Genomic DNA, 21,021 nt, shown 5'->3' with positions numbered 1-21,021 from the left:
GATGTCTCATAAATGTTTTAATAAAGATAAATAGCTTTTCCCCCAGCATAATAAAGATGAAACCATTTCTTACCATTATCATCTCCGGAATCAGACTGGAAGGAGCTGAGGGACTGTACTTCAGAGTTGCTGCCTTTATTACTTCCTGAAAAACAGGTCACTTCTTCAGCGTCATCAACCCCTTTACCTTCATTGACAGCAAAGACAAAGCAAAATGGTACTCTCTAGGTATGCACATTTATTTATTTATACCATGGACACATTTAAATCCCGCCTTCTATTATTTGAGTCAGAATAAAATTATTTCCTTCACAAAGAGGACATGACCTATTCATCAAGAGGGCACTTGGTGAAGATACCTAGACTTTTGTAGTGTTTGAAGTCCAAAGAGTCTTTCAAGTGGCTGACAATACTGTAATCAAGGAAGAAACATCTGTATTCAATATTGTCTTTTTAGATGACATATAGTCTCAAAAGCAATGAAAATGATGACAAGAAATGTGGTATAAACAGCTTATATAAGAGATTATAGTTACATTTATCTTTACTGTTCATTTCCTAATTTGAGAGCCTCATTAAAGGCTCATTCAATACTCAGTAAAGTTATTGTGCATCTTGTTATTCCTATCAGTGCCCCTTGGATCAGGTTTTAACAGCTCTTTCACTGACATATAATAGATTATGCTTCAATTTACATTGCTTTTCATTAGAGACATTCAATCTTCACAACTCCACTGTTTAGGAATGTAACTGCAACCTACGGTATAAATTCTCCTGTAATTAAGTACATATAAATAAACACATTGAACTACACATTACATGGGCAATAATCTGGAACACAAAATGTTATCCTCCACTGTAAGCACTGAGATACCTGAGCCAACTACAAATTAAGAAGCTCAGGTGCTATCAACATGAAAGTACAGCTCTCTACCTGCCAGCTGTAGGTATTGCTAACCAGCATGGCACACCTCCACACAGTGAAGAGCTCATTTGCTCCTGCTGAGCAGCAGGGTATGGAGCTAATGGAGTGAGTGCTGCAGTAAAGAAGCTGCACTGCTTTCTGCTCTGTGACAGCTGAAGTCTGTCTCCCTGGTATGGCCCCATGGTGTGCAGAAATTCATGCCAGCACCAGCAGTGCCAGTGGCACAAACACGCAGGAGAATACAGAGCAGAGCATGTGTGGGGGCTGGCATGCTGATGCTATCCATCAGCAGAACTATATTTAAAGGTTTAAAAGGTCAGACACAACACAACCCTGAAATACATCCCAAATAAATGAAAATTAATTCAATTTTTCACTACATGACCTTAGCCAGTGTGCTGCCTTGGATGAAAATGTACTGATCAGGGCACAGGTATAGAATCATAAACTCTGTAAGGCTGGAAAAGACCTCCAAGATCATCGAGCCCAACCTTTGAACATCAATATGCCAACCAAACCACAGCATCAAGTGCCATGTCCAATCATTTCTGCAACACTGCCAGGGATGTTGACCTCACCACCTCCCTGGGTAGCCTGTTCCAAGGCTTGACCACTCTTTCAGAGCAAAAATTCCTCCTGATGTCCATCCTGAACCTCCCCTGGCATGGCATGATGCTGCTGCCAGATTACTCTCTCTATTCTTCAGTTCCTATCGCTTTCAGCTACAGGACTTGATTGTGCAGTTTTATGTGATAGTCTTGGTTAAATCTCTGTTGCAACTGGGTTGAAGATCATAGAATCATAGAACAGTTTGAGCTGGAAGGGACCTTGAAGATCATTTGGTTCCAATCTCCCTGCCATGGACAGGGAACCTTTCTGGACTAGGCTGCTCAGAGCCCCATCCAATCTGGCCTTGATTACTTCCAGGGACCCACCCCTTTTCTAACCAACCTGTTTCAGTGCCTCACCACCCTCACAGTAAAGAATTTCTTCCTAATAGCTAATATAAACCTATCCTTATTCAGGTTAAGGCCATTCAAGACTGCAGGCCCTTGTGAAATGTCCCTTTCCAGCCTTCTTGTAAGCCCTCTCCAACAGGTACTGGAAGATGCATTAGGAAAAAAATTCCTAATAAGAGAAAACACCTTTAAAAAAATCACATGTGGTGAAACAAACATCTTCCAGTTCTTATGACACGTTCTGGCTTGGAAGGATAGATGATGTAGGGCTGTAACTCCATCCCACAAAACTGGTATTTCCTGCCATGACAGAAGATGTGAAGTTTGCTGCATCTCCAACAACTCATTCAGGAATGGAGGGAGCACTGTGCTATCAGGTGAGGAACCATCAGAGCACAAATAGGGTAAGTGTGGGGATTGAAAATTCTGTGATGACTCTGATACTGAATGCAGAGGGGAATGTGATGGCCTGAAAAGGTGATCCCATATATCAAGCAGTACGTGATTTTTTGCTTCACTTCACAGACACTGAAAGTTGGGAATATTAGTTCATTTCTCCCTGATGCAAAACAGAATTGCTTCTTGCAGAAGGTTTAAATATTTTTAACTCCCTTGGGAAACAAACAGCCTGAACCTAACAGAACTTGTATTTGAGAATTCTGCCCCAAATTGTTTTTTCCAATAGAAAGATGATTGCATTGTATTGCTTGAAAAATGCTCAGAGCACTTACTCGTATACGCTTTTTGAACAAGTGAAATAAATGCTGTTAGTCATACTTCATGCATAGAAGTAGAGGCCTTCTATGCCTGGTTTAATTGTAACCTTTCAAAATTAAAGCAGATCACTTCTTGGAGAAATGTAACAATTCACATGTGTTAGGCTGGAGCACTAAGTGCACCCTGTGCCACTGTACCCGCTGCACCCTGAAGGCAATCCTTACTGCTGGCAGGGAAGAAGGAGACCGACAAGCAGTGGTACTTACTCTCTGTCCCAGCATCCCATGTGCTCTTCCTGATGGAGTCACAGTCGGAGCGGCAGGGAGACACAGCAGGCAAGTTTGGAGCTACACTGCACACCACCACCCCCCTCCTGGCTGTCAGTATTCGAGGGGACTCGGGATGAAACGTTGTCATCTCCTGGTGCTCCACACCAAGGCCATCCACTATCTTGTCCAGGTTATTCCGTGAGTCACTCTGGAAGCACGGGGTATAGGCCATTGGCCTCACTGGCACCTGTGGAGGCCCAACCTCTTGGTAGATATTTCTGCTGTCCCCACTGTTCCTGATGTTCTTGAATTGGATGCCATTGCTCTTGTTGAGCAGGGCCGCGGTAGCCGGATCCTGTACGAGCGTGATGTTGTTGCGGGAATAGTTCTTCCTGAAAACTTTCTTGCGAAAAATGATGAAAAGAACGATTAACACAAATATGACAAACAGGACCACGGCTATTCCTATCAGCTCCTCCTTGCCAACGTAGGAATGCCCAGCTTGGATATTGGGAACCACCACGGGGCGAAGACCACAGTATTGACCCACATAGCCAGGCGTGCAGTTACACAGAAATGAACCAAAGATGTTGACACAGGAGCCACCATTTTCACATTCCTCTCTTTCACACTCGTTGATGTCTTCTTCACACCTTAAAAGAAGAAAAGGAGAGTCTGGAATCTGGAGAACATCTAAGAAGCAGTCCAGCTTATCTTGTCAAAGTGGTGTCATTAGTGAACACCTTGTGGTACTTTGCATATTATCTTATTATTATCGTATTATTTAATGGCATTTAATTTTTTCTACAGCTATTCCATGTCTATTTTAAAGACAATAAAATGGAAATATCAAGAAGGAAACAAGAGCTTAAAGCATCTGATAGATATCAAGAAGGCAATAAAGCATCTGATAGGAAAAGACTCCTAATGAGTCTTACTGAATGTAATAGAGAATCTGCTTTTTTATATTGTTTTTGGACTACCCCATGGCTTTCAATACAAAATATTAGAGAGGGATTCAAGAAGATAGTCGAGAAAAAAATAAAGTAAAAACATCAGAGTATTTGTTGAAGGAAAGGGAAGTTCTGGGAAGGGGAAGGAGAAGGTGAAGGAAAAGGGGAAGGAAAAAGGGAGGTTCGGAGAGAAGAGAAGAGAAGAGAAGAGAAGAGAAGAGAAGAGAAGAGAAGAGAAGAGAAGAGAAGAGAAGAGAAGAGAAGAGAAGAGAAGAGAAGAGAAGAGAAGAGAAGAGAAGAGAAGAGAAGAGAAGAGAAGAGAAGAGAAGAGAAGAGAAGAGAAGAGAAGAGAAGATATAGTGAATATGTAAAATTATTTAGGTCTGAGATAAACAAATATTAGAGGCAGGGGAAAAAAAAGAACAGGAACCATAAAGAGAGAGAACTTGAAAGAACAAGAGGTAGTAAAATGCAGAGGAAAAAGTACAAACAGTAGACAAGCCAGATGAGGAAAAAAGCATGTTGATGGACAGGTTGGGATTTTCTGTGTCTACACCAAGTTTATAATCAAGGCAGGGATTAAAAAAAATTACTGCAATAAATTACCCTTTTATGTCAGGGCTAAAGTGATCAAGTAATTGATCCATTTTCAAAACAAAGATTACACAGCACCTTCCACATGTTTTACGAGATTGTTCAAAAAGCTGGCAACAATTAGACAGGTGTATCTCAAAGAAAATTGTCTCAAGATAACACCCTGAATCAACAGTTTAGGAAGGTAAGTTCAGAAAAAACATTTCTGAGCATGCAGTTCTCAGGGATTTCTCAGCTGTCGTTAGCTTAGACTTGGAATAAGCGCTGAGGTTGGGGTTATTTTTTGTGAGGTGAATCATAGCTTTTGGGCTAATCAAAAAGCCCACCATCACTGTCCACCAAAAAGCTCCCATTGCCCACCTGGGGAGAGACACTTACGTTACTCCTGTCAGGCCATTTTTGCAGTTGCAGATGAAAGCATTGCCAATGGGATCACATGAGCCTCCGTTCCGGCAAGGATTTGGGAAGCAGGCTGTGATCTCTGACTCACAATTCCTTCCTGTAAACTGGGAGAGGCAATTGCAATGGTACCCTGGGAGGTGAGGGACAGAGAGAGGGAAATTAGACTCCTACCACTGAGCCTGTCTAAAAGCGAGAGAATCCATTTGGCTTTACACTGAAAAATAAATTGTACTGTGGGGGCAAGGGAATTTTTACACTCATTCTGGTCTGTCCATGGGGTCCACACTAATGCTAGTCAAAAGTCTGTCTATCTGAGATGCCCAGACAATCAGAGCTCATATCTGCGACCAGGGACCAGAGGAATTGCTGCAGCCCAGACCATCCTAATTGTCATGATTCATGTAAGAATAAGTGTCATTTGTGAACACCTTTTAGTAAAGGTAACAAGAAATATTCTACATCAAGGATGTATTTCCCAACTTCTTGAAAATGTTTGCTGATAGCAGCAGTCTACGCTCCTTTTGGGGCTTCACCAGTGAACAAATACATCAGCTGAGAGCTTTTCCATCTCTGCCCTTTACAAGGATGACACAATGGGGACGTGACAGTAATAAAACACCGGTTTTATAAAGTGCATCATCAAGGCAGAAACTATAAACTTCAAAATAGCAGCTGACCTGGGCAATACCAGCCCTAATCAGAGCTGATTGTGTTCAGTGTGTGCTATCAAACGCTGATTAATCCCTGACTGCAATTCATCAGACATAACAACATTCATGTGGAGAAGGACCCTCTTGGGGACTGAAGTCCCATTTCTATGTTTTTTACCAATGCAGGGGCAACATCAAAATTTTTTAAAAAAGGGTTTTAACACATCAGTTCACCCTGCCAAGTATCAAATAGCAAATACCTTTTCCCTTTTTCTCTCCTTGTGAGTTCATATGGCACAGTTCCATTAACAAAAGCATTTTTTAAGGTCACAAATCCAGTGAGGCGGTGCATCTCTTAATGTTGTGAACTGCATATGGAAATCTGACTGCTTTTTCATTTGAAAAGAGCACAGAATACGTAGGCTGTGAAAGCAATGAGATGGCTAAGACAGTGCCTGGAAGCGGAAGACTCCTAAGTTAGAGCTGTTGAACCAGCAAAATTTTCCTGGACATCTGTAAAAAAACTTTGGCTGATATTTTAAAAAGTTCCTTATATAATCCAAATGTCCTAAACAGATGTGTAGGTAAAGTTCAAGCTCCAGTTATGGGGTTCACATACTTACTAATACAGCATATTAAGCAACTAAAACAAGAAACCTTCCTGCCCTTAATACAGCTGCAGTTAGAGCTGAAATGGTTGAGTGCAACTCAATTCAGTGTCAAAATTACTGGCAATCAAGTTGATGTAGTGGAAATATCATCTCTCAGTGGTGAGCCATTTAAACATATTTTTAAAAACTTTCTATATCTATACATCTGGAAAAAAACCCCAAATACTTGTTTTAAAAGTTACTCTACTGCAGGAATTTCCAGCACAGTTACAAGGAAAATAATTTCATGGAAACAATATGGAAAAACCCAGTGGAGACATAAGGAAAAAGCAATTCTGCACCAAGACTCTCACATCTTTTATGTCCTGTACGGTTCAATTCGCCTTGTTCAGTTACTCTAATTGAATTCTTTCATGAGGACAGGCTTTTGAGAATAAACTTGGAACTGGACTTGCTGGCATACTCAGTCAAGAGTCCAATACTATTTAATTGTAGAAATGAAATAGATACTCAAATATCATACTGTTTCATTGTCCTGCTATAAGAAGGGAGACAGACACACTGATCTTTCCAAGGTTACAGAGTTAACTTTTGGGCTTCCCAGGAAGCATGTTTAGTCAGCATCAGCAAAATTGGATCACTTTTTCTTGTATCTTAAAAATATCTCATTCAGACAATGTGAACATCTTTCTGGACCTATAGAGATCTGGGTCTGAAGAATTACAAATCTGTGACTGGAGACAGAATTCACAGCATGAATCAATAAGGCTGTTTCAGTGCTTCCTTTTTATGACTGAACAGTGACATCTATAGTTCAAAAATTTACAGTAATGTTTCATATGTTTTTTACATCTCAATGACTTTAAGCAAAAGGAGAATGTTCAATTCAAATATAAACCACTTTATTCATAATCAATTCTGTTGTCTTATATAACAGCAGAATATATGTGTTATTCTGTTTGTTATCTGATATTTTATAAACCTCCATAACTCTAAAGTGATGTTAAAAGCCAAGTTTTTGTTGTTTTTTTACCAAGTTCTTAGGTAAGACATTTGTAAGACAAAGCCTTTGAATCACTTTCTTTTCATGTCTTGTGTTTCTTCCAGCTGGCTAAATTCTAAGTTCTGTAACATACTCTGTTTACATTTGTTCATTATAAAAAACTTGAGAAGTATTGATTTGATCAAAAAATACTTTTACCACCAATTATAAAAGAAACATGGATTTATGCATTTTATACTAAGGAGAGATGAAACTGAATGAACCAGGTGGGTCAGAGCCCTGTCCAGCAGTGTATGAACAGCACCAAAATAAAAGTCTGCTTCTGAAAGCCTACATTTTTTACACAATTTGATTTAATGATGGTGGAACACACATCAGATATTAGAAGACTAAATTGTTCACTGTAGATTCTAAGGATCAAAGTTAGAAACCAAAAAAGCACTAAAACAAGACAGTAATAAATTACCATATTTATCACTGGTGTTTCCTCTCATTGCTTTCACTGCCATACACCTGCCAAGCCCAAGCCACTGGCAAAAGACACAGAACTTTTCTGTGACACACGTGCTCAGAGCTGCAGAGCATTCACACCCCAGGTCTCCAGCACAGCAAAGCATATGTCAAAATTCATGGAGAAGGGAAGAGCTGATATGATGGCTCAGCAGACAGCATATAGCAGCGCAGCCAAAAGATCTGCCAGACCTTTAATCCTTCTCCAAACCTCCCAGCAGAGGCTGCAATTTTGCCAGCTACTGCATATTTTAGCCACATGGCTCTGGACAAAGGTAAATTGTAAAGAAAACCTTTCTGGTTGGGAGTGCATCTTGGGTCTAATAAAGGATTTTTATTACATTTTTAATTTAATATCCTGCTAGTGTACCATTCATTTCTTCCCTCCTGTTTAGAACAAGAATAACAAGCAAACTTCTCACATTCAAGGATGAGAAAAGGATCAGTATCCTGTCCTCTCAGCAAGGGATGAAAAATCTCTTTCAAACAATGTAGGACTTGATCATGTTCACAATGAAGTCCTGGAAATTCACCAACATTTAAGATGATACAGTCCATCTGAGCTTCCTCCAAGAGGGCTGAATATTTTATTCCTAGAAATGTTGATCTGCATTCTCCAAGGCAGCAAATTTTGTGATGTCACCACTGTATTTCTTCAGAGGGAATCAGTGGGAAAAGACAGGAAGCTCTGGAAAACACCTCTGAAATGCTTCTAGGGTGGGACCACAACATTCTCAGCAGTGCCACAGCAGCATGCACCAATAGCTGACCTAAGAGCAACAACAAGCTGTGAGCAACAACACAGCCTTTTTAGGCTGTATCTACATTAACAAGTCCTGCAGAGCAGCAGCAGCAGGTTTGTGGAGCCAAACAGCTGGTGCTGAGGACCCAGCACCCTCACTGTGTGCAGCTCAGGGCTTTGGGGCCAGCTGTCCTCCAATTCAGCCTGGTCCTGCCCTCTGAAACCTTGCCTCTCTACAGTCAGAAGTGAAGCCCAGGAAGAGATGACGAGCAGAAGCTTTGCATTAAATATCATTCATGACCTGAATCATTATGTAGACATAGATTTACACATTGTCTTGGATCTACCATTGGCACTGTCAACCTTACTGGTTGTTTTATAAGGCTTCTCTCATGCTCCTTCATTCATCTGAGACCTCTCTAGTTACATCTCACCTTCTCACTGTGACTCAAACAGCTTCTCTTACTGCTCTCTTGGCATGTCCCTATCCAGAGGAAAAGGTGTTTTGCACCCCAGACCTTACTGAAGAGCAACATGCAGTAAGACAGGGCTCTACGCGGGCTCCCTGCCTATACCTGTGTTTGCCTGGCACTTAAGAAGCAGAGGCAGTGGCAGAAGGCAGGCACAGTGCCATCGGCAGATGGGGTGTCATTATGTAGCAAACATCTCTGTTGGTAGCATTCCCAGCCTGAGCATCTGAATGTCTGTCTCTCCTAAGGTTTACTTGGCTTTATTAAAGAGGATGCTCCAAACTGCTGCCAATTTTTCTTTTTTTTTTTTTTTTTTTGTTTAACATGTGTATGCTCCTGTTTCTATCTATCCCATGAAAGACAGGCTGGCTTTTATCTGTTAACGTGCTTTGGCTTTTCCATTTGTCTCTCTGTGTAGTTTTTCTCCCTGCTGTGCAGCCAGACCTGACAACCTCAGTGTTCAGAAACAGCCCTGCCCTTGGCATTGACCACACAGTGTTACACAGCAAGTTAACTGTTGAGAACTACTCAAGGTGAAGAGGACTTCTCCCAGCATTTGCATTTTGGTAGGTCTGTAGTCAAACCAGGCCACCTTCACATAGCGTGTGTTCTTCAGCCATACAGTCCTGCAACTCCAGATTTAACCTACCTGTCTTCAAACAAATCATTGCCTCCTGGCACTTGTTGGTATGAAAATGATCCTCAGTCTTTGCTGAACCAGTGCCTTCTATGAGAGGATTGGTATGTACATGCTTTTAAAGTGGGAATTCAAGAACAGATGCCTATAATCATAGCTATAAATAAGATTAAACACCCCCAAAATTTCTAAAAAAGCTTTTAAAAACTAATTGATGTGCATTTGGTAAACTCACATCACAGGATGCTGGGTTGTTTGTGTGAAAAAGCAAGATCAAGAACATTAGTAAGACTAGGCCAGTGGGATTATTACACTAATTTTTCCCTTAGTTCTTTCTTATGAACTACCTGAGCCTCAAAACCAGCCATGAGCACTGTTGCCAACAGTATTTAAAACACATATTAAACGCACTACCCAATTGCCATGTTGCATTTTCTCCTCCCTTTGGATTTTAGCTCTGTTCATGAAAAAAAAAAAGAAAAAAATAACAGAAGAAAAGTGAAGAGTGGGGAAAGTGAAATGAGTTGATATCCTCACACTCTGCCCACAGTCCTTGACTCAGTAGATATTTCCGCTCAAAACGCTTCATGTTCAAATGAAATCTCCTACTCATATAAGCCATTTACTTTAATCAAAGCCAGATGTATATAGGACTGATGAAATTAAAAGGAAGTAACTATACTTATAATTGTAGGCTTTACAAGCATGAGGTTTCTCTGTGGTTGAAAACCTTGGTGCAGTCTTTGCAAGTGATTACAGTAAAGCTTTCTATTGCTGAGATTGCTCACGCTGTTACTCATGCAGATAAATGTACATTTACTATTGGCAGCCCTGGAAGCACCACACTATTATTAAGATTGTGTGACATTTCCCATTTTAAGACCTCATATTCAGCAGCTTATAGCTTAACCACACTTTAAACACTTGGTTGAATTTTCTTGGGAAATTTCAGTTCAAAGAGCCGAGCTGTTTCTGGAAGTCATGCTGTTCGTCAGGTTTCAAAATGCTAACTTTCTTTAAAAATAGCATTACTGACCCCTACTTATGGATAAGGACTGAAAAGTCTGGAAGCATGTGGCATTTACTTCAGGGCTGTGGTTTCCACTGTCTCCCAAGAAAACTGTGCTGAGTATATCTCTTTCTCCTACAAGTCTCCCGAGCTGTCAACCCTGGTGAGTGCTCATCCCCCTCTGCCAACCCTTATTTAAGCATGCACTGGAGCTCCCCATGGGGTCTCTAGACACGCAGTCTTCCCTCTTGGACCACTAACATCATTTGGCCAACACTGGCCATGGAAGTGAGCAGAGGTTCATGTCATGGTCACTTTCTGCTGGCTCAGAAACTGGAGCCAGCAGAAAGGCTTTTCTGAACGCAGAGAGCCTTTTCTGTACTCTTGGAGTTCCCATCTGTGCTGTCTCATCCAGGCTGACATCCCCATTTTGCCCTGTTCCATACGCAGAGAGGTGGCAGAATGAGCCACTGTTGGTCAGCTTAGCCCAGTGCCAAGCCCTGCTTTGGGGCAACACCCCTGTGGTCAGTCCTGAGCTCTGTGCAGCCCAGGCACGGCCCTGCCCTGCGCCAGGCGCTGGGAAGCTGCTGGGAATGTACCCATCCAAACCCTCACAGCAGCAGCATGGACACACTCCTGGTGCACACAGAGCACTTCCCCAAACAGGGACATGGTATGACCCTGTTCCCATAACCACAGGATGAAGTGAAAGGCAATCGAGGCAGCTTTTTTTATTAATGGTGAATGGGGCAGTAGGCATTTGTATGGATAGGAAGATCTCACAACAGGAACACTGTAAGAGGTTTGTGGCATAGATGTTCAATTTATGCAAATTATATGTAAATTAGGCATGGCCCCTCTGACTTCTGGTATGTAGCCAGCAACTCTTTCACGTTATAATGTTGGGTAACCTTTGCTTGACTGTTTTTTTCTTAAGTTAGCTATAAATCTCAGCTTTCTTTTTCTCTCCCCTAATTGTCTTGTAAAGCACAGTAGGTTGTCCATAACAAAAGGATGCTAACAGTATATGAAATACGCTTTGTCAAATTTGAATTAGAGGGTGTACTTATTAAAACAAATCTTATGCCAAATACTCTCTGTTTAGGAAAAGGAACATTATGCCCCAAAAACTGAAAAAGGGAGATAATATCACAGAAAATACTAGTCAAGAGATCCTGATGCTACTCGATGCCCTGCGATTGGGAAAAGGACCTTTGCATGATATATTTTTCCATTATTCCCCTCACCAAAAAAGAAAAAAGCCGCTGTTTAGATTCTTAAGACAATTCTTTAAAAAATTAAGGGTTTTTTTTCTATTTTAAATGGAAGTCAGCTGCTAACACCTATGCCAGCAAGTGCGATAGTTGATGGTTCTTAAATGCACATTGCAATTTGTGGCTCTGCAACTAGGACCTGCAGTGCTGTTGGACTCTTGTGCTCTTAGAATTTAATTACATGGCCTTTCAGCATATGGAGGACACTAACAAGAGAATTGCTTTGCCTAGTGGAAGCAAAAATGCCCATGCCTCCTCCTTAAGGGCTGGGCTGTAGAACCACCAGCATACAGTCAGGGCCCATTGCACTGGAATTATGGCTTTATAACAATCCTTTATTTACACACACTGCTGAGACAGTAAAAACAGCAAACAGATTTTTTGACGGCAGGCAGCCAAAACATCCCTGCAGGGCACATGCCCCTCGCCGAGGCAGGAACACAGGCAAGTTGAATCAGTTCTGTGACTGCTTTCCAGCAGCAAATTTTGTTGACATGAAAATGGTATTTGCCATTCCAGTAGTAAGATGGGTCCAAACTTCAGGGCTGCTTGTTTCTCCCCTACCCCATGTCTCCTCAGTTTCAATTGGCATGCACATGGTGTTGGGAAAAGAAGAATTACTGTAAGGAGTTCTGTTAGAAAGGTTTCAATTTACTCACCATGAGATTGCTGAGCAATACCGTAAATAGAGTCAAATAAAATCAATAGAAGGAACTGTTCTCATGTTTCCTAGGATGTGAGGTGAATGGTTAACCTCATTAAGTATGGACTCTGTATCAAAGCCATCATACATACGTTCCTGTACATACTACGGCCATATTTCTAGGAATTTCACTAATCATGCTTAGCAACTCTTCCAGTGCCTGCAGCATCCTTCTGTCTCAAAATTATTTTCTTCCGCTCTTGTTTAAAGACCCTTAAGGACAAACACACATGCAGCAACATTTCTCCTCATGCCCCACAGCACATCCTGGATTTCCAGGGCTGTGCTTCACTCCTTCTAACTGTCCTCCCATCTCTTTCCACCAGCAGTGAAGCCGATAGCATCCTTGACACATCATTTGTGATAGCATGGGAGAAGAGGTGGCTGAATCAAAGCCGAAGATCCAGAGGGGAGGCTAGCTGAGACAGCCCAGCATGGACAGATCTACATTTTCAAGACTTACTTTGTAAGAGTGGGGTTATTCAACTAAGAAACTTATCACAGTTTTTCTCAGATGTCACCACATGTCAGACTTGAACTGATCTGAACTTCAGACCTAAAAGATCTGTGTGGTGGAGGGGGTTCAGAGATGAAATATGAGAATCAGGCTTAAACTAATGAAAAACAGAAATAATAACTATGGGTGCAAGGGAATTGTATGGACACATCAAAGCAGAAAGCCCTGGGACAGTGATTAAATGCTCCATAAAACAAGAGTTCAGTGGGAACTTCCCTAGAGAACCATGACCAAAACTCACTGACAGTAGGTGGATGGAAAGCTCTGAACTTGCAGAAAACCTCTCTGATCAGCAACCTCCTTTTCAGAGAAGTTTTATCTGCCAGAAAAGGTGTGCAATGCTGCATGCTAATACAGTATGGGGAACTGGAAAGGAAACTCCTACACTGCAGAAAGAGAACTGCCCGAGAGGGAATGTTCTACATGTGTACCATTTGCTTTTCCCCTGCTTACATGCTGATTATTCTGGTAACTTGTGCACTGCAGTAAGTCACTGGTATCAAATCACACACAAACCACCACATAACCACTGGATAGGAAACTCCAACACAAGCACAATTTAAATCAATGCCCTATAAAATTTGGATAATATTACTTAGACCTTAGAGTACTTGGGCCTCCGAGAAAGCTGTAAAATACAGTTCAGGGGGGTTTATAATGGGCCCAACTTGCTATTTTCCATGCAGACATGTAATAAAATTGCTCACTTACAAAAGGATGAAGGTGTTTGCGGACAGCTCAGTAATTATTTGTGACAGCTTCAGAAACAGAGTAAGGGAACACTGCTGTTGGATCTGTGATGGACATTTCAAATCACCATCTTTGCGTACCGCCCCCAATGCTGTAAATGGATTCTGAAAAATCCAGCTGAACATTACAGTAATTGTAATTCTATTGGTTTCTATAGAAATAGGATTATACTAACAGCCAATAAATCAATTTCCTCCTGGAACACTAATGCAATAAGAAGGGGCACCATTTCACTGTTATTTATAGAGCAAACAGCTTTTACCCAATTTGCAATACCTATCAGAGTTTTATAGAGTTCATGAGATTTTTCAAGCATGTTGCTGCATAAAACCATCTCTGGCAATAAATTACAGAGGAAAACGGAGAGGGGAAAGCCCATAAAGTAATGAAAACATTTACCACCAGATGGCACGGCAGTACAGGTGCCGCCGTTCTGGCAGGGGTGTCTCTCGCAGGCATCGGGATACAGGACGCAGCCAAGCTTCAACTCCGTCAGGCCAACCACTTCTGCAAAGCTGCTGCGCTTGTTCTGGAGAGGCAGCTCATTGTTATTTAGGACTACCGAGTCCAGGCAGCCCTGGAAGCCGCTCAGGACCTGCGTGGTCCTCTTGTCAGTCAGGCTGCGGACGTTATCCACCTGGACCTGGGCGCCGAAGTAGACGGAGCTATCTGTGCTGAGCGTCTGAAAGTAGAGCGGCGCTTTGCGGCGCTCCACGTAGCTGTCGTCCAGGGACAAGCTCGTGAAATTGCGGTTCAGCTCCAGGAAGACAGAGTGCCAGCTTCCATCATTGACAGCCCTGCCAGAAATTCCCAGGATTCCCGGGCCACTTCCGCAATCCAACTGGAACCAGAGTTTGCCATCGACAATCTGCAGGAGGAAAACAGAAATCAAACCGCTTCAGGCGCTCAGTTGTCTCACAATACGCTCTCACAGAGAATCTGGAAGCACAGAGAACTTCTAGACAGTCTCTGAACTCTCTTAAAGATGCTCTCCTACATGACACTAAAACAGTAAAAAGCTGTGCCTTTATCATGAGGAAAAAAAGTATAAGGTGGAAAATATCAGCTTAGTTTGAATTTGCCCAAAGCCAATTACAGCAGGAAAACTAAAAATATAAAAAAATATATGGGTGCAGAACAGAGGTAAAAACTGGCATCATTTTATGTTTTACTGAACAGGATATGGACTTGAGGACCCTTTTTCTGCTCTTGGCTCTGCTGTTGAACAGCTGTGTCTCTCTCAGTGAGTCCAAGAGCTGTGATTCTGCTCCCAGTGGTTGATGCTATCAAAAGGATGGTCAGGGCACAGGATCATCACTTAGTGTTTGAGAGGCTTTTGGCAAAGTCAACGGCCACACTTTCAGCTGGTGATGTTAGGGACTCTGCTCAGGCAGACATCCTGTGCCTCTTTAACCTTTAGGAACATCTCAACGAGGTGACCCTAATCTCATAAGTTCAGTATCTCTAATTACAACAGTGAGATACTAGTTCACCAAACATCAGTTATTTCCCAAAGATGCTACACAACCTGCTCTGTGTATACCTCATAAATGACCTAAGATGGATCTGACTTTTCTTTCTCTCCTGAAATTTATGTTGGATTCATGGATACAGAGAGTTTGTAGGGGATTTCTCACTCTCTCTCCTGTCCTTCACCCATCCCAGGTCCTTGTAAAGGGAAAATCTGTGCTACACTGCTGGGGCAGACAAAGTGCAGAGTGAGGGAATGGGTATGAAGTGCTTTCCTGATTAGCAGTTTACCCAAAGATTTTAGGTTTCTCTAACATATGGCATATAAGTTTAAAATGGCTGACAAGCTTGGAAATTATTTCTTATGACACATTAATTGGATTCAAGTTCTCTGAAAGCTCTTCCAAGTATTTCACCTTTATGTCATGCTCTAGGAAGTATTTATTTCTGCAAACCCCATTTCAAGACAGTTCTGTCCCATTATTTACTCCCATGAAAAGTTCAGGTGCTGTGTCATTTTTCGTCCTCCCAGGCAGCTCACATTGTCCTCTCACTGGTGTATATGTTACAGAGTCTGACTGCTCCCTGCAGTGAGAGCAGAGTTGCCACAGCTGTCAATGCAAGAACCCCAGAGAGCTGTGGTGGCCTGCTGAATTGACAAATGCAGATGTGAAGGTGCTGCAGTGTGTCCATCTGCCTCTGCCTGTTTTTGGCCATTTCTAGCATGAACAGTCATGTTAGCTGGAGACATCCCTTGGCATGTGACTGCGTGCTCCAACTCTTCTCCCTGACGGGGCTTGAAGGTAAACAGGAAAGTGTTTATCTACAGGAGCAGACCATGCTATCATGCCATTATCAGCATTTTATGTCCTTGGAGATTGATAAAACTACCTGGAGAAAAGCGAAGGGTAAAATCTCGAGATCTGTAGATCTCTGGATTTCTTTCTCCTTTGCAAATCCTTGGTTTCTTGACTGGCTGACTCAACTGGATCTCAAGCCAAAACACACCGGGCCATCAGGGTATAAACCACACCACTCCTCTGCTCTGTGACTGCTCAGCAGCGTGGACACAGAGGTGCTAGGCATGGGGCAAGCTCCCTATGGATGCCAGCAGCCCACTCACTCTGCATGGTATGAGGGGGTGTAGAGGAATAAATACAGATGTAGAAGGAGCCAAGGGAAGGAGCTAGAATTAGTCCCTGCTATGAACAACCAGCTGTTTGGAAGTCCCTTATCTGTAGGATGTAATGAAACTGAGAAGAAATCAGATCTATGACTGTAATACATGCGTAAGGGATGGATGTTGCTTGGTACTCCTACAGCTCAATCAAAAAAGAATGATAGATGTATAGAATAACAAGTCTGGATCATTTTTCATTAAAAAACATTTTCTTACAGGACTCAAAATTCAGCCGTAAACAGTTTCTGTGGATTGAAATTGGGTCTATTAAAGCATATTCTCAGGAGGAGTCTTGGTAAACAAGATGGCCTGATAAACAAAGAATTTTTTCTTTCCAGAGATGGAGCAATAGTTTTTTCCTCCCTGTGCACAAAGTAGTCCATAAACATTGAAGGTGCTGCTCAGAAAGTGTGGTCTGTCTCACCAGGAATACAAATCAAACAGAAAAATGCATGCCAACATATTACACTTTGAAAAACAGCCATCACTGGATAAGCAGATAACTTGCTGCTCACTCAAAAGGCTTTTCCCTATGGAAACTCTTCTACTGATTGTGTATAATATACATATACCTCTCTATGACTACTTATGCCCTGAAGGACCTTCTGCCTGCATGTCTTTTACTCACAGAACATGTTTTTCCAATTATCTTTATAAATACAACACCACATTTGAGCACCTGGGATAAATATTATACCATTTGTATACAGGAAACTATGATCTGAAAGATTTGCCATTAAAATATGTTTTATACATCTTTCTCATCCACTTTTATTTCTTTTTACCAGGAGAAGATCTGACATACACAATAAATATAAATTGTCTGAGGGGTTAAGTTTCCTTCCTGTTATTGAAGAAACACGAGTAACCTCTAACTAGAGTGAAAGATGGAAAGGATGGTCTGATGCTTACAGTACTAGCCTAAGACATGACAGATCTGCATGGGAATCCACACTGCAACATTCTTCCTCTGAGATCTCAAGCAAGCCATTAGTTTCAGGTCTCCATCAGTGAACGAGGGGTAACGTCATTTCCCTACCTCACACCACTGCTGTACGGACTCATACATTAAGGACTGTGTGACATGCCCAGATACCCCTCGCAATGGGACCATAAAAGTACTTTCATTAATCAGATGGTCATGGGCCTTGCTTTGGAGGGGCTGGGAGGAAATATTTGTTCCCTGATAGACCTCGAGGAGTAGTAGGAAGAACAGGAAGAGCTGGCAAGGAGCAGATGCTGCAAAGGGCTCCACTCTTGACTACTTAGCAGCTAGACTGGCCAGGCAGGGAGGAGAAGGTTCTTCCACCTAAAAGGTAAAATTCCTGTCCCCACTCCTAAGCACAGAGAACCATCATTCAGCAATTAATCCCTGGTGTTCCTGTGACTCCTTGCAATCGCTGAGATGTCAGGGTCACTGCTCAGTCCTCAGAGGGGGTTCTTTGATTATAGCCCAGCTCTTGGTACCAAGAAAAGCTGAACTTCAAGCTAACTGAGGAACATTCAAGCAAAAGGTATGGACATCCAATGAATAGCCAGGCTCTTGTCCAGGCTCAGCAGTTATCCAGACAACAGCCTCAGTGGAATGGTTGGTCTGGTTGAGAGCTGGTAGCGTCAGACTGTCAGTCCAGCACTGAATGTGTGACACAGCTTTTTTCATCCATCTATGTAGTGCAACACAGCAAAAAGCCTGAGTTACTCCATCTCACAGCAGAGACATGCAAACTTTACAACAGCCAGTGCAGCCCATGACACCAGCACAGACCCTCTGCATCATGAAAGCAGAGAGACACTGCTTCATCCTAGCTGGGCAGAAAATTCCCACAAAGCTTACACTCCCCAGAGCTTTCTAGGCTCAGGGTTTATTACAGTCTCAGTTATAACAGCTATGACAGAGAGGTTATTGTACACTTAAGCATATATGCCACAGGACTCCTCACCTGTAGAGAAGTTAAAAGAACAGTGAAGACTCCAAAAGCTGATGCAATCTGTTACATTTCAACAATTTCATTCAATGAGCAGAATGGAGCCAAACACATATTGTAAATTATATTAGAATATTAGTCTGGCTAAGATGTTTGGCTAACATCCATATTTGTGTATCAACATAGGTAATAAAATGATCAAATGGTTCTTCTGAGACCACCTCCAGCTCACACAGTCCATCTGCAGTCAAACACCATGGATACAGCATGCTGCCTCCTAATCTATCTGGGGAAACATTTTGTTAGCTGAATTGCATTTCAGGTTCATTTGTGTAAAACGGTGTATTTAATTAAAATATTACTCCTTTCAACTCCAGCCACAACTGGGATCATATCCAAACTTCAGTCCTATCCAGTATAAGCCATGCAGCAGTAATGCATTAAAATGTATAATACACACTTAACTAAATCATGCAAAGTTTCACATTAAATGCCTGGACAGAAGAACATATGCTTGCTTTTTACAATTTAGCTGCTATATTTATGGCATGATGGGGAAGTCTTTCTTAACTTATTTTTAATCCTTAAAATTTCACAAAACAAGATGAATCTCCATTATATTCCTTGGAAAAAATAAATGGAATTCTCTTCTGCAATGGCCTTGTCATGCTTTAAATGGTTAAATCTTACTTTTCTGAGTAAGCTGCTGCATAGGTAAAAAGGAAATGGTTGTACAGGTTTTGGGACATGCAACCTTTCCAAAGGAAAAAAAGCCAACATTGACCTGCATCTCATTTTGCTCCAACTGTCTTAAAAGCAAGAGCATGCAACAACAACAAAAAATGGCCAACCTCTCAAAATCAATGGATTAGTTGCTTTATTTGAAGCAACTGAATAAATAACACCCTTATTTATTATATCAATACATTGTAGCTGGTAGGCTTTCAGCAAAGTAGTAGACAAGCAGTTTGCTCTATGGAATTGATTATTCATCCAGGAAGGACACTGTGTTACGATTACGAAATATTTCCATCCCTGGAGTTATCACAAATGTATGAGCTTCCAAAATTAAGCTGGCCATTTAAACACCAAAAAGCATATTGCAGCATTAATGTTTAAACAGACTGCAGTGGCAGAATCTTGCTTCAAAACAATCAATGCCACTCCATGCCTCAACAGCACAGGTGTTTTCTGCCTGTCTTCCCATGGGCTCATTCCTTGTGGTATTTCTTCTACCTCTGCCTTTATTTGAAGCTCAGTGATGGTGCTGGGCCCTCTGGTGCTAATCCAGCAGATACTTAAGTAGATGCTTAAAATTAAGGTATGTGAGCAGTTCCAATTGCTTTCAAATAAAGAAAGTTAAGCAAGTGATTAAGTGCTTTGCTGGAGTAATGCCAGAATGCTCAAAAGAACACAGGATTTCATCTTTTATCCTCTATTTGGAAAGCTTCTTCTCATGTTTAATTTAATTGAAAGCAATGCACAAATGATAACAACTTCACATTTATAGACCTCTAATTAATCTGCTTAATGGCCTCATTTCTGAGTGCCTCCCTACCTCCCAACATATGTACCTGGTTAAAGGAAAAAAAAGAAGCCTTACCTCTGCTTTACAAATGAAAAAAAGTGTGTTTAGAAAACTAAGCATAACTTCCTTGAAAACACCTGAGCCAGGGATCCCCAAAGTGCAGCCCATGAGCCAGCTGCCATCCCTGAAGAGATAGGATAGGGCTCAATCCCTTGAGCTTGATGTCATTTGATGCCATTGATGCCACAGAGCACTTTTGTGAGAACTTAGCCTGATATTCCTCAGCTAAAAGACCTTCACAAACTAAACTCTGACAATTCCTGATCTTTTAAGTGATACCATTTCTTAAAAAAACTATGCTGAATGTAATGATTTTGTTTCCTTTAAACCCCATTCATGCAGAAGCCCAGCGCCAGACCTGGGAAAAAGGCATACTCGCTGCATCAGTGAATCCTGCCCTGCTGAAAAGCTGAGCAGGAGGCTTTGAGAAGGTAATTCCCTATGTGCTCCCCTGATCAATGCACAGGAGAAAGCAGAGGCTTTGCATCCATACACGATCCTGGATCTCACTCATCAGATACGTGAGGTACCAGCTGCTTATGAAGCTCTCTGCTTTCTCTTTCTTTGTTTCATACACCTAGGAAGCAGAACAGCTTGACATGGAGGTTGCTGAAGGTTGCAGACTGAGACTGGAGCACAATAACCACAGCTCCTGTTGCTGCTCCTTGAAGTATTATTTTTAACTCAGCATCTTTCAAAGCAAAATAATTAGGTGATTATATGAGGTGGGGACTGAAAACATGATTCCTACTTCACAACTAAAAACTCAATTCAGGTGATTGCAAAGGGGGGTTCTCTTACTAGTTTGGATTTTTTTCTTTGGTTTGTTTGTTTTCGTTTTCATTTTTTTTAACTTTAGGTTTTTGGGGTTTTTTTGTCGCAATAGTAGTAGCATTAACTTTCCTATTTTCGTGGCAAAATTTCCCTGCTTGAACTGGGTATTTTCACTCAGTTGTCTATTACCTGGATATGCCGTGCACCTTAATGATGAGAGTTTTATACACAAAACTCTAGCAAAATGAATTCTCCTACCACCATTCTAACTCCAATTCAGGCCATCTCTGTACCATCTCCTATTGTTTCCAAGTGGCACCTTCCATCACAGCTATTTGTTTTTTCCCCCAGGTATTTTTTTGAAATTACAAAATTACAAACATTACCTA

General features: G+C 41.6%; 1 protein-coding gene across 1 annotated transcript in view; it reads right to left on the bottom strand.

Moving 5' to 3' along the window:
• Positions 1 to 21,021, bottom strand: part of FAT3 (FAT atypical cadherin 3) — a 401,226-nt gene that overhangs the window by 13,146 nt on the left and 367,059 nt on the right. The window contains exons 22-25 of the mRNA XM_063394467.1: positions 14,095 to 14,563; positions 4,796 to 4,949; positions 2,868 to 3,523; positions 74 to 187 (exon numbers count right to left, since the gene is read on the bottom strand). Coding sequence (XP_063250537.1) covers positions 74 to 187; positions 2,868 to 3,523; positions 4,796 to 4,949; positions 14,095 to 14,563 — 1,393 coding nt within the window. The remainder of the gene's footprint in view (positions 1 to 73; positions 188 to 2,867; positions 3,524 to 4,795; positions 4,950 to 14,094; positions 14,564 to 21,021) is intronic.

Source organism: Prinia subflava, chromosome 3 (assembly GCF_021018805.1).
Source record: "Prinia subflava isolate CZ2003 ecotype Zambia chromosome 3, Cam_Psub_1.2, whole genome shotgun sequence".
Classification (NCBI taxonomy): Eukaryota; Metazoa; Chordata; class Aves; order Passeriformes; family Cisticolidae; genus Prinia; species Prinia subflava.
The sequence above is the reverse complement of the archived record's forward strand: the minus strand, read 5'-3'. Positions and strand labels throughout refer to the sequence as shown.